Source organism: Rattus rattus, chromosome 11, assembly GCF_011064425.1.
Source record: "Rattus rattus isolate New Zealand chromosome 11, Rrattus_CSIRO_v1, whole genome shotgun sequence".
In the NCBI taxonomy this organism is placed as follows: Eukaryota; Metazoa; Chordata; class Mammalia; order Rodentia; family Muridae; genus Rattus; species Rattus rattus.
In genome coordinates, this window is record NC_046164.1 from 55,994,530 (window position 1) to 56,009,017 (window position 14,488).

Genomic DNA, 14,488 nt, shown 5'->3' on the forward strand with positions numbered 1-14,488 from the left:
CCTGGCCCTCAGTTGGAGAGCATTTTCCAAAGCCTCAGTATTCCTTTTATAGGTAGATTAGATGCGAACTTAAGAGAGATGAGGCTTAGTTTTCTGTGGCACCGGAATGCAGTCACCCACTCCCTGAAATGTTAAATTCTGACAGAGGCATTGCTTGTCCTCACTCACTGACTGTCCTGTCTTCTATTATACAACCTTTAATTTCAGTGTGGCGTTGTAGTGAAACCGTGGTTATGAACACTGAGCCACAATTAAAGGTCCAGACATAAAATTCAACCACAGATGAGCCAGCAACAGTTACTGATAAGTTCGTGGCTCCTTCCTCCCCCGGCAGCTGGAGACTTCTTTCCACGTTGGTTTTAAGATGGTCCAAACGCTAGAAGGGCAATAACATGGACACACTTCTTAGGGTTTTGGAATAGCAGAAAGACAACTGGGCATTATCTGATTTTTCTCAGAAAAATCCCTGGAGCCTCAGAGAGGAAGGAGCGCGTGGGCTAGATTTATACTTCTCTGTACCACTAGAGGCCAGTAAATGACCTACTCTGCATCTCACTGTCCTCAGTGGAGGATCCTTGAACAGAGAATCTTAAACCCAGCCATATTTTTATTTAATTCATGTATTGAACAGATGTTGTGAGCACCTTGTCATTTGGGGCCTCTGGGGATCAGGTCAGGATGGAGGTTGAAGTACAAGATAATTTACTGGGGAACGAAATGACTGAAGAAAATGAAGGGAAGGAGGGGGCGGGAAGAGTCCAGGTTTAGCATCTATGAAAGCTGAGGATATATGGGCATGGGCTAGGAGAGGCCTTTGTCTTCCGTGCAGCTATGAGTTAGTCTGGGCTGGCCCATCAGTGATGGGGTGGACACTGCCTAAGGGGCAGCCTGTGGTGGTCAGACAGCTGGAATCTACTGTGGTTCTCAGCCCACTGACTGGGCACTCTTACAGAGTAGCACCTTCAGAAAACCGCAGCTGGGACCTTTGACCAGCTGCTGTCCTACTGAGCGGCTTTGGGGAAAGGCACCTGAACATCACCTTGGTGGTTGCAGATGGCGCATTGTTCCCTGGTATTGTTAGAGCTGAACTCTGAAATCCACTTAAGGAGAGGCTGTTCAGCATGGTTCTCAGGCGTTCTCCAGCATGGCTGTCTTTCTGTCTCTGAGATTTATCAGCCATACTCAAACATGAAAAGATACATGCACTTTATGTATCTTACATGTTTTTAGATGTGTGTTAAACAAGTGGAGTAATGACAGAACATTTTGAAACATGTAAACTAAAACATACCACGTGGAGTGATTTTCTGCAGAAGTGAATGAATGGATTCATCTAATCAAGAGTGGAACCGTTGGTGAGCAGCGCACTCAGTTGCACGTAATAGACTCTGGACTTCAACATCGAGAACTGTTTGGCATATGGTTTCATTAGCGGAAAAACAAAAATCAAACAAGAACCAAACAGCCAAACACTACATTCACTGAAAGGAGTTCCACTCGTGGCTTTAGCTGAGGGCAGGTAGCCGTAAAGGTTTAGGGTGCATGCCAAGAGAGGCTAATGGTTCATCTGCCTCTGAACCTGGCTGCTTTTCTTTTTCTCCTTACTCTGTAGAGAAGGCTGTAGAAAGGGCACACATTATTCTACACAGTAAGTCTAATGTGTATCAATCTGTACTGTAGCTTGTATAAGAGCAAACTAGACCTGTCAAGGCATGGAAACTTCCTATGTGAGCATATGCCTTATCTTTTTTTTTCTTCCTTTTTTCCTTTTTTTGTTTTTTGAAGACTAGGTCTTAAAAACATCCGTGCTGTCTTCAAACTCGTCATGTAGCCTGTAGCTTCAGGTGACTTGCATGCATGTTCTCTTGCCTGTACCTCCCCAGTGCTTGATTACAGTCATGCACTACCATATCTAGTTTGTATGGTGGCAGGTTTTGAAGCTAGAGCTTTGTGCATGATAGGCAAGCACTCTACCAAGCAAACTATATCCCTAGATCCTGTACTTTGATCTACGTGACTATTTAAGGACTTCTATCTTCTTGTAACCGCAATACTTGATCATTTTAATATGCATTTGGTAGACAGAAAAACAAAACATTATTAGAACCCATAGTATATTTAGTAATTAGCTTTTTCTAGTTGTATGATGATAATTTCACTATATTCATATAATTATGTGACATGTAGCATGTAATACATTTTACCTAAATGCCTGTGTTTGTTGGAAGGTTTTGCAAAGATATAAAAAGTGTTTTCATTGGCATGTTTTCCTGCCTAAGGGGTTGGGCTCACTGATAGTAAAAAGTATTAGTGGTTGTTCCCCCATAACAGATTATAGTTTCCCATGCGGTAAGTGCCTTACACTGAGTGCCTTGATGAAGCCAATGTTCTCTTCTGATTGGGGATGCACAGTCATCTATAAAATCACCATCCTTTTTTCTCTTCTTATTTACTTTAAATGAGACATGGGTCTCACTCTGTCCTTGAGCTCCTGGCCTCAAATGATCAATCATCATCCTGTCTCGGCTGCCCTCGGTACTGAAGCTACAGGCCCTTTTATATGATGTCTGGGCTTGTGTTCTGTGTTTTGAGTTATCACTTCAATCTTGACTCCTTTTTCTGTTAACAATCTGATTTCATTTTCCTCTGGCCCTCTCTGTATTTTCTGCATATGTCCACCCTTTCCATGGTCCTAAGTGAAGTCTTTTCCTAGGTACTGGGTAGACATCGTCTGTCCCATCCCACATTGTATTCCCGAAGCTGTTCTAGTTTCACACACATCTAGTACTGTGTGAAACACTTTGGCAAAAATCAACATAGAGGAGAAAGGGGCTCACTGCAGTGTTCCTTTCCAGGTTACTGTCTAACATCACAGGGACTTCAAAGTAGGAACATCAAACAGCTAACTATAGCACATCCATAGTCAAGGACAGAGAAAACTACGTTCATCCTTGTGTTCAGCTTGTGGTCTCACCCCGGATACACAGGATACACAGCCTAGGGAATGGTATAGCTCACAGTGGACTGGGTCTTCCCAAATCAATCAACTTAAGACAACCTCCTCTGCCCCCCCACTCCCCCACCCCTACCCCAGACATCCCTATAGACCAGTGTACTTTGGTGGTGTGGAAGAAAATGCCAGTCCCCCCCCCCCCTCCAGAGACTCATAGGAAGCAGTGCTCAGGAGGTGTGGCGTTGTTGGAGGAAGTGTGCTAGTTCACTTCCTGCTATCTGCCTATCCAGCTGTAGAACTCTAAGCTTCTGCAGCACCATGTCTGTCATCTGCATGCTGCCATGCTTCCCGCATGGCAATAAAGAACTAAACCTTTGAAACTGAAAGCCGACTCCAATGAAACGTTTTTGCGGTGGTCATGGTGTCTTTTCACAGCCATAGAAACCCTAGCTAAAGCAGACCCCCACTGAGGCTACTCAGGTGGTCATAGGTCAAAACTAAGCAGCACAACTGCCACTCAGTGTGGCTCCCTCCCCAGCCCAAGGGATTGCTAACCTGGATTTGGTCCACCGCAGTCAACATCCCAAATTATATTCCTGAAGCTGAGCTGAGTAGTTAGTGCTCAAGTTCCTTTCAAAAGGGAAGTCTTTTACTGACTCCTGAGATCCAGGGAGTGGTTTCTATTGACAGCTCTCAGATTTCTGATACATTTTGGATCTAATTAGCAGCAAGCAGCTGAGAACTTCTAATCCATATCTTTCTGTTTGCTTGTGATGTTTTAAAAAAAATCTGTCTGCATTTAAGTCTTGTTCTTTTTTCATCCTTGTGGAGATGACACAGGACACTAACGTGGTCCTGTGTGAAATGATGGTATCACTCTTCCATACAGTTTCTGATTCACAGAGCTGGGAGTCTGAATAGCATTTAGCTCGTTGTCTGTAGCTCGTGTCTTGTTCACATCATTAGTATAGAACAGAAATGGGTCTATCTAAGCTCTATAACTCTGGCTGAGTTTGAATTTTCAAAGGTGTCAGCAAAAATATTGATTATGAATGGGTTTTAGGTTCATCGTGATATACGATATTAAGCACCTGCTGGTTCCACAGCCCCCCATTTCAAAATTGAGTATAAAAGCTGTCTGCAGCGTGGATTTATTCTTTCCGATCCTGTTTTCCTGCACAAAATCTTTAAACACATCCAGTAATGTGTAGATGGAATATATTAACTTGAGGTTGTAAACTATATTTTAAGGTTACAGTTATAACTTTTTAAGTGTGATGAAATGTCTTCCTTTTTACTTTCCTCAATAAAAGCTATCATTTATTGCAGTAAAGCCTTTATGACTGAGGAAATGACAGTCCCATTGCTGAAGCCATACCAAATCACACGCAGAGCCATTCAGTCAGTGCCCACCAGTCCTTTGCAAGTTTCTTCCATATCTGAGTTTCATCCTTCACTCAGAAATGGCATCTTAAGTCACTGAGCTGAGTAGTGTATATTTCCCCCCCCAGATTTTTGCGATAATACTTATATATTCTTAGCCATTCTCAAATGTAGCAGCCTTGCCTATTAGAACATTACTCAGTGTAGAAAATTTGGGAGGGATCTCAGTAATCATTCTGACGTAGTGTCTTCCTTTTTAGTCTTAAGGATGCTGAAGGCTACTTAAGAAGTGAAGTGACGGAGGCATTCACGGTGTAGAGTCTTTGTTAATACCCGGGCTCCAAATGTGACCCTTCTCGATACATGAGCATTGCTTGATCTAAAAACGAAATAAGTAAATAAATAAATGTGCTCTGGAATCTCAAATCACTATGCATTTCTTTTAGCTTTTACCTCTGGGAATATACATGTACTCGAAATTAACTCAATTTAAAGCAAAAGTTTCTAAGATTCATATGTTTGCTACTGGGGGCGGAGTACACCCTGAAAGTATTTCCGAACTCACAACGTGAATTATAAACCGTCAAAGAGAAGTAATGTCAGCCACATCACCACAGTAACGTTGCAAGCCTTCTGGGTCTCCTGTTTCTGTCCTTTATTTGTTGCTACATACAGATTCTTTTCTATCCGTGGTATTAATTTTGTTTGCTCTTTAACTGATGTGATCATATCTTTTCCTCTAAGTAGCAGCTTTACTGGATGTGTAAACCTGCCTTGGATTGTATTTGTCCTCTGACCTTGGCCTTTTAGTATCCTCAAGCATTTGTCTGTTGTGTATCATGTTGAAATCGTGGCGTCAGGGTCAGGATGCACTTGGTATTAAGCTGTAATTGGTGACTGAGCACAGGCTCTGCCTGGTATTGAGGGCTGAGACTCTTGCTCTGTACTGACTGGCGAAGCCTCCGGCACAGGCGTTGGGAGCCATACGTATGGCTCAGTTTCTCCTGGTCTGAACCAACTACTTTTCTTTCTTTTAAAGAGCATTGTCATTTTCAATGAAGAAAACACTGTTGTATTTTGGTGAAGATGCTTTTGCACCTTGTTTTCTTCCCATTCTTACAGTTTTTGGCACTGCCTTTTTTAAGTGATACTGTGGAACAGGACAGAACACTACCTAATGTGGTATTTTGGTTGTAAGGTATACGCTGACTGCACAGACACTGAACCGAAGGAAGACAGATACACCAGAATCAGGAAAACAAATCCTGTACCTTAATGGCTGTTCACTGAGTGTGTCGTGCCTGTTAAATTTTCCTGCTAGTGTTTATGAGCCCGTTCTTACTCCTCACATCTTATGAGTCAGGGAAGTCTTACAGAGCTGGCGAGACTTGCTGGAGAACAGGAGACTTAAAAGTGGTAGAGCCGGGGCAAGCTTGACTCAGAGCTCTCAAGCACACCTCAGTAGCTACTCTGCTATATTTATCACAGGGAGGGATCCCTCTGTCTGTTCCTCCGCCCTTTTCTCCCTGCGTTTGTTCTTTCTTTTACAAATCTGACTTCAAGCAAAGAAAGTTCGATGACAGCTAGCTTTTCCTTTTACTTGTTTTATTAATGACAGAGACTCACACCTACAATCTTGCCTTGCAGAAGTTCCCTGTTAGTCTTTGTGTCTCCATGTAATGACTGTTGTACCTGTCACAAAGCTGCTCCTGAGTGGCAACATCATGTGTGACACAGTTCTCTGTCTCAAATGGCAGTTGTGTGGCTCTTGACCAACCTGGTTGGATATTGAGACATGTGGGCAGAGCAGACATTGTTTGGCTTTAAAATCTGGCTGATGGAGCTGCACTCTCTTGCAGAGGACCTGGGTTCAGTTCCCAGCACCACTGTCAGGTGACTTACAACTGCCTGTGGACTACAACCCCATCATAGCTAACTCCCTCTCCTGCCCCCTGAGGGTACCTTCACATATGTGCTGCATACACACAGACACACAAACATACATATAAGTAAAAATAAAGTGTTTGCAGTCTGCCTGCCATTTGCTGATGTCATCTGGCTGTTTGCTTAGTTCTTGTCTCTGATTTCTTGTTTTTCCTCTTCTTCATGTTCCCACCCTCGTGGTACAGGTTGGTTTCACCTTGTTGATGGTCAGGTGCTTAACACCGTAGACATTCTAGATTGTAGAAAGGAAGCAATATAAAATACATGCAGTCATTTTTGGGGGGAGGGTCCTATCAGGAGCACCCTTCCCTCTGTGGTTTTAGTTTGGTTTTTAATGAGCACTCTCCTTGCCCGTGAGATAAGCCATGGTGATAGGACCACCCTGTCTGTCAGTGAGGGCTAAGGCAAAGCACCCCCATACTCTCCCCCACATACACACACACACACACACACACACACACACACACACACACACACATTTGCATATTGTTAAACTGCAGGCAAGATCCAGCAGTATCCACACAGTATCTGATAGATTTCTCTGTTAGGTCGGTACCCTTTGGGTCACATATCATGTGTCCTCTTACATTTCTTGGTGTAGCATAGGTCTTTATGTTCCTGAGCTGACTGAGTGAATCAGTACAGGGTGACCAGCTTTACCCTGTATTGAGCCTATAGCTATTGTCAGTTCCTTTTTCTCCTTTTTAATGTTTTCATCTAAATATGACAAGACTGATTGAAGATGGGACAAGATAGGGAAGCTATTTTGGGAAAGAAACTACATTATTCTGAAGTGCCTAAAACTCTGGCTAATGATGTCTGAGACGTCCCTGTGTTTAGACAGCGTGAGCTCACTTACTTTGATACTCATGGGATGTGCTAGACAAGTTACATGTTTTTTTCTTGTCATTTTATAGGATTTTGAGCAACAACAAGATATCCGAGCTGAAGAATGGTTCATTTTCTGGGCTAAGTCTCCTCGAAAGACTGTGAGTATTCTCTCGTGGTCATTTCTCCTGTTTTAGATGTGTTTTAATTGTAAACCTGCCAAATGGAACGGCCAACAATTTCAATTAAAATTAGTTTTCCCTACATTTGATTATGCCAAAGTTAAGGAAGTGATGTTTAAGTGAGAAGTGGTTATTGATTCAGAGGTCAGTACACTTTCTGGGAAGAGTCAGATACCAGTCCCAGTGTATGTGGGCCTCACAGTAAGTGACTGTGCTCTGCTGTGAAGTGGTCAAACAAGCCCAACAGTACTGAGTTGGTACTTACTGATGTGTTTATTATACGTGTCAGCACAGTGACAGTGGGGGAATCTGTGCAGAGCTTCCAGTAAAGCTATTTACTAAACCAGCTGTGGACTCAGCTGACCACTTACTAGCTTAGCACAGATGTTTGGATCTGTATCCTAAAATGATGTGTGTCTGTCTTAAAATAGAAGGCAAATATATCAAGGAGTACCGCTTAGGTAAACTGGTGCTTTCTTCTTGGAATATATAGTATCTTGGAATATAATAGTATATTTTACTTAGAAGTTTCCCTATGAGCTGATGTGTTACAGTCGTTTTAGGTGGATTTTAGGGAATGCAAATGCTATTCACATGTGTTCTGAATGCTGGATCAAGGGTCATGTTTAAAACTGTACCGGTAGGTGAACATTTACAGTACAACTTGAAGTACATAAGGGAGCCACATCATATATGAACATCTCTGTGAAGTTACAGTCTAGCCTAGTTTTCTCGATTCTCTGCTCTTCACAAAATTCTGACTTTTCTGTACCCAGCTTTCTCCTCTCCATTCATCCAGGGCCTTCTGTAGTCCAGCTCCCCCAGCACTTGACTGCTTGGGTTGCTGAAGTCTGGCTTATGCCCAGACCACTAGAGTTCTGTCTCCTACACTGCCCTGGTCTTTTCATTTTACTGCATGACTTTAAGTTATGTGTATTGATATTTCTATGTATCCCTATAAATCTGTAGTGGTGCAGTTACATACTTTATACATACATGTACAAAGCATGTGAACATGCAGAAAGACTACGTACAAACATGTATAGATGCATAAAGGCTTTTTTTTGGCACTTTAGGACTTAGTGTGCACGTTTTGTATGTTTGTTTGTTTTGACTTACTCCTCCATGGTCCTCACAGTCCAAAAGTCTCCAGGATGTTACCTCCATCTGCAGCTCTGGGCCGACTGCTGAGACTAATCCTTTGTACACATTCTGTGCCTGCTTCAGGAACGGATATTTGGATCAGTTTGGTTGAGGGGAGATGTGCCTGAAGCTTGAGGGAATGAATTTCCTTGCTATCAGGAGAAAAGAAGGAGCCTGTCCTTCTGGGAGCAGTTCACCAGAGTGGAGTGAGGGTGACTCTAGGCAGTGGGGAGACGCTGCTGGACCCACATCACTGGGCATTAGCATGGAGAAGGCAACATTTCCCCATAAGGCATTCTTCTTGCAAAACAGTGCTGTCAGGACACCGGCCGGCATGCAGCCCAGGGCTGGGCGTTTAGTGTGTGTGGGCAGGTGAGGGGTGCTCATGGTCAGAGCACAGGGACAGGCGCTGGTGGCTTATCAGTGCTGTGTGTTGTAGAGAGACACGGCTTGGCCTCATGTGGTCGCTCATGTTGCCAGCAACACTGGCTAACACGGCTAATGCTCACTGCTGCACCCAGCACTGTGCCTTTTCTCCACATAGGTTTTAACTTGCTTTGCCTTTGACCATATTTTCTGCCTTTTGTTGATAATAAATCTCTATACATAGTGGAAATAAATTAAGTTGCCATCGTGGGTATATTAAGATACATTAAATTTTTTTTAGCCCTTTTAATACCTGAAATTCCAAAATACCACCAGGCTTCTGTGAGGAAAAAATTATGCCTGTACACCAGACAGAGTTTACGGTTTCCTGCTGGCTAGCGTGGTTCATTCCCAGTTGTTAAATCAGTCTCACATGCGATGCTGGGGCCACTTGAGTAACTAACTCAGCGTCTCGTTTCAGCAGATGACAGGGTGTCTTTAGCTCCTAAAAGATGAAGGGCTTTGGAGAAAGAGTTCTTAGTTCATAAGGAGATTCGAGAACACAGTGTCCGTTCTTTTGTTCTTTCTTTTGTGCTTGTGCGGAGAGGGATGTGGGCACCCGGGACACCAGCTTATGAGTAAGGATTATGTACTTCCATTGTGGAGGACATGGCTCTGAGAGGTGTATGGAGCCAGCCACGTCTGCTGGCTTCTCATGTCTTTTAATGTGAGATGCTAGTTTTATGATGACTACTACATTTGTTGCTGCTTTTGTTGTTATTTAGACATGGACTCTGGCCTTGAACTTGCAGAGAGTGTCCTGCTGGGTTGGCAGGTTGTGGCTGCCATGCCCAGCTGAGGCGAGGTTGGGATGCCTGCAGTTAAAGGCGTCTCATCCTGTTGCTCATGTATTCTTGTCTAAAGAAGTCAGTACTTTTACCGAGCATCTCGGTAATTTTTCTGTTGTCACAAGAAAACACGATGACCAAAGCAATTTTTAGAAGAGTTTATTTAGGTTTCGGATTCCATACAGATAGGAGTCCGTTCTGACTGCGAAGATTGGCTGCAACGGTGAGGGTTTATAACGGAAGGAGGACCTGACAGCTCACATCTCAACCATAAGCGTGAAGTAAAGAGAACAACCTGGAAGTAGGTGGACGTACTCCTTTGGGGCCATGCGTCCTCAGCGAGTCCACATAGCACCTAGACTTCCCCAAATAGTATCACCAACTGGGAACCAAGTCTTCAAGTGCCCAGGACTCGAGAACATTTCTCTTTCTGGCCACCACAGGAACTTTACTGGTGCTGCCTAGAAGGTGGCGGGGAGATTTATGTTGGCGTACTGTTCCAGTGGGTACGATTCACAGAGAGGTCATGAAAGCCCGGATAGGCTGGGCGGCTGGAGCAACTGTTTGGGTCTGTGTGAGGTCATCACCTCACAGAGTGATGATACAGTCCCAGGGTGCCAACAGACAGGAGGTGGAGTGTTCCACCTGAAGCTGGTTGGCTGTAATTCTGAAAGGCTAGCGACCCCCCCCCCCCACATCAAATAGTCAAGGCTCCCACCTTAGCTTTCTCATCCTCCCAAGACAGTGCCACTAGCTGGGGACCAGTGTTGCCACACAAGCCTGCACGGTGACATTCCTCAGTGAGACCAGGCACTTAAAACAAGCCTTCAGTTTTGTAAAAACAAGTCTTATGCTGCTTTTCAGGTAGATTTTTATGACCTAATACCTTCTGATTTAGCAGTATATTCTAACGTTAGACTGCTGTGTACTAGACACAGTTTGCATTGTTTGGGAGAGAAATATTAAATGCGAGAGTCTGCCTATAAATATTTTTTGGCAGTGTCTGATTAATATGGCTATTATTAAATATTATATAATATGTCAAGAATTCTTTATTATTAAAGAAAAAGTGTATCTTTAAATCATATTACACTGCTCAGTTATTCATGAGAGGTATTTTGTAGAATCACACACAGTTTATCACTGACCACAGATTTATGAACTGCTTTAGTGAAGTTAGTTTCTCTTGTTGAAGCTGTTTAGAATCAGAGAAAGGAAACTTATGCTTTAAAAAAAAACTAGGAGTGTCATTATATATTTCTATTTGCAGAGATTTTCTTTTAAGTTTATTGAAAATCAGAAAAATAGGGACTGTTTACCTCCAGTGCTCACCTCTTGAGGTGGACAGTGGTGCTCGTCGGGAGCGTGAAGAGATAGGATGTAGACAACCTTCTGTTAAGATCTTACAAACTTAAGCAAGTTAGGACCAAGAGAAAGTTTATTATTGAAGCTTGCATACAACTGAAGAAGTGAAAAGATCATGTTATCTCCTAACTCAGCAATTTACACCCACTCAGCAATTAATAATGATTAGCAGTTTACCGTCTCTCCTCCTTGGACTATGCCGTTGCATCATGTACACATTTGAAGCGTCACTTGGAGTTACTGACAGACAGCAAGACACTGTCATCTGAGAAGTGTTGACAGTGTGCGAGATCCACGCTCTTTACACTGTCTGGCCTGATAAGGAGCTGGGGGATTGTTGTGGCTTTCGGTTGTTGACTGATAGATGTATTGATAGGTGAAGGTTGTTAATGAAACTGTGTCCCTCAACTCTGCTTGATTGTTTTGTCCATTTGTCTGTCTATGCACCTCACCCTCTGTAGACTGAGTATCTCATTTCCTCAGGCCAGTAGAACATGCTCTTGCAGGCTGTGATGTTGGGGATAGAAGCCTCTGTTGTGCGGGAGGGTTTCCGCCAGTGACTACATGGCTGGCACGGAAATGGTCCTTTCAGACTCACTGCAAAATATGGTCACAGTAGGTGAAAGAGGGAAGGCTTGAGAGGGAAGGTGGGAGAGAGAGAGAGAGTTGTCTTTGAGACCTAGAAGGGTCAGGGTCTGTGGGACCTTTGCCAGTTGCTCTAAAGACTTTTCCTTTTTTCTCCCACCCCCTGCCCCCAACTGGTGGGAACTTTTGGAGGTTTTAACAGAAAGACATGATCAAAATTCTGCTCAGGAAGATCACTAGCAATGGAGAATAGCAGAGGAGGTAGGATACATGAGAAAACTGTGTTAAAATCTGCACTCAGATAATGCCATGGGGGTTGAACAGGACCCGTGTGACTTGAGACATTATTATCATATACAATAATTTATTTTTCAACTTCATTTTCAAATATCCAGTGAGGTTGAAAGAATATTACCTCCAGCACCTTGATTTAATGATGACCAACTTCATGGCACGTTTGGTTATCAATTTTTCAATTGCTCTAGGTATAAATTTATTTAGTTCCTTTAATGAATTCCTACAGCATGAAAAATGTACTTAAATCCTGACATCAAGAACTTGACCACATTTTCTTCGTTTTTGTGCATGAGGGTTTATAAGGAGAAAAGATTCATTTTTGCCCCATTCCAGTCCAAATGAAAGTTGGGTGGGTATGCAAAAGTAGCTCACACCATGGCAGACAGGAAGTAGAGAAGGGAAGGGCTGGCTAGCTATTTACCTTCAAAGTCCCACCCTTAGTGAGCCCCTTCAACCAGGGGGGCTTCTGTTCCCAGAATTTCTACCACCTCTAAAAAGTAACACCGCCGAGCAGAGACCAGTGAGCCCATGGGGGACATTCCAGTTCCAAAGCATAACACTCAAGGTAGTGAACCAGAACTCAGTGGAGGCCATGACACTGACAGGAATCATAAAAGTGAAGTTGGAATGGTCTGGAGGATTTCCAGTCCATCGCATCAGCTTCATGGACAGAGTGGGAAGTGACACATCAGGAATGTTGGCTTACAGTAAGGGAATGACTTCTGCCACAGATGAGCAGAGATTAGCCTCTGCCATGTGAATTTTCCAAGGTGACTTTTCCAGAAAGCAGCCCCTGTGTTGTAGTTTTGCTGCTTTGGTAATTAGAATATGCTTTTAAAAGAAGAGATAGAAGCGCATGTGTGAGTCGCACTGCACAGGTCTTCTTTGGCTGACAGGGCAGTAACATGGAGTGTGCCTCTCAGGTGAGGTGGAAGAAAACCCAGGGTCTTTGCTCAGTCTTGTAAGGCTTGTTCTTTGGAGTCTTTTCTTGAACATAAGTAGACAGGAACTCTGATGACATATGAGCTGCAGTGGGTTTGAGAAGGCTGCCTGGAGACTGTGTGTCTAAGTCTTGGAGACTGCATGAGCATGGGCTTGACTGTCTGGTAGAACCATAGTCTTTAGATACCCATAATGCAGGCCATCTCCATGTTGTAGGAACAGATGTTGTTAAAGTCTGGGATCTACTTCTAGGATGTCTTCTCAAATCCCAGATGAAATAGGAGAGACTCTGGAATTCTGAGTTACCTATCATTCTGGCTTGGTGAACATTCTTCTCTTCATTCATGTTGTCTGGCCGTTATTGTATATGTCAGCATCCATGTGTGAAGAGAAGTGGCACAGGAGAATCGAGTGGCTGCGTAGGTCAACGTTGCCACCATTAGAGATAGACTTGGGGAAAAGAGAAGCTTAAGGACTTTTTGTTTGTTTGTGGGCATCTGTTTTGCAGACAGAGGACCAGAGGACACTGACTCAGTGGACAAGACTTTGAAGTTGGTCCTGACACACAGGCTTACTTAGAGTATCTGGGCAGGCCACCTACTGGAAGGGATGTGCTACTATAAGATTGGTGGAAATGCTGACTTTCTGCAGAGGTCTAGCTCATACTCGAGTGGATTGTTTTCCTAGACCTGACCCTCTCATAGGTGGCTGGGTAGGAGACATGACTGACACTGATGCCTTGCTGTGCTCAGACACTGGCATGGGAATGTCCGATTGCTTGAGAAGGAGAAAAAAATGAAGGGAGATACAGGATTCCTAGTTTTCTTGCTTTGGGCTATATATTGTGATTTATAATGTGTTTATTTATAACCTCACTTTATAGAGAACATCACTATAGAATCCCAGGAGGGAAAAATATAAAAAAGCAAATCACATGACTTTCAGAGTACATATTTTAAAGATATTTTTTGGAATAACTCAGTTTAATGATGTTTGTGATTAGTACAACTACTGATGTGATTGATATATATCATGTATAATATATCACATCATATTATATGTGATGCACACAGATATATTATAAAAGTATAGCCTGCTAAGGAGGAAATTATACACACAATGGGTGTGCGGTCCTGGCAACCTGGCTTAGTGGTTAAAATGCTAGCTTTGCAAGAGTAAGGACCATAGTTTATATGACCGAGAATTTAATCTACGTAAATACCTGGTAGGCATGGCAACCTGCCTGTGATTCCAGTCTAGGGAGGATGAGACAGGAGATCTCCAGAGCAGTCTGACTAGCAAGACCATCAGCAAGCTCTCGTGTGATGAGACCCTTCCTTAATGAGTAAGGGGGACGTGTTATTGAGCATGACTCCTGACGCCACCCTTGGGCTCATGCATGCATGCACATATGCATTGCACATGTTGTACATGCAGCCAGTGCACATGCACTCTCCCTGTGTGCAAACATGCCTATAAACAATGCATACCACACATACATAAAAATGACAAAGGAATTAAAACAGAAGAAATGATACACATGTTTTAAACTGGTTGAATTTTCAGGATGATTAGGACCCTGTAACCTTTTATGACATCTGCTTTTCTTTGAAACAAAGAAGCTTTGAGGTCAGATTTCTTAAGTGTGAATT

At 43.2% G+C, this 14,488-nt stretch overlaps 1 protein-coding gene across 1 annotated transcript in view; it reads left to right on the plus strand.

Moving 5' to 3' along the window:
• Nucleotides 1-14,488, plus strand: part of Adgra3 (adhesion G protein-coupled receptor A3) — a 93,784-nt gene that overhangs the window by 23,940 nt on the left and 55,356 nt on the right. Inside the window, exon 2 of the mRNA XM_032916124.1 lies at nucleotides 7,198-7,269. Coding sequence (XP_032772015.1) covers nucleotides 7,198-7,269 — 72 coding nt within the window. The remainder of the gene's footprint in view (nucleotides 1-7,197; nucleotides 7,270-14,488) is intronic.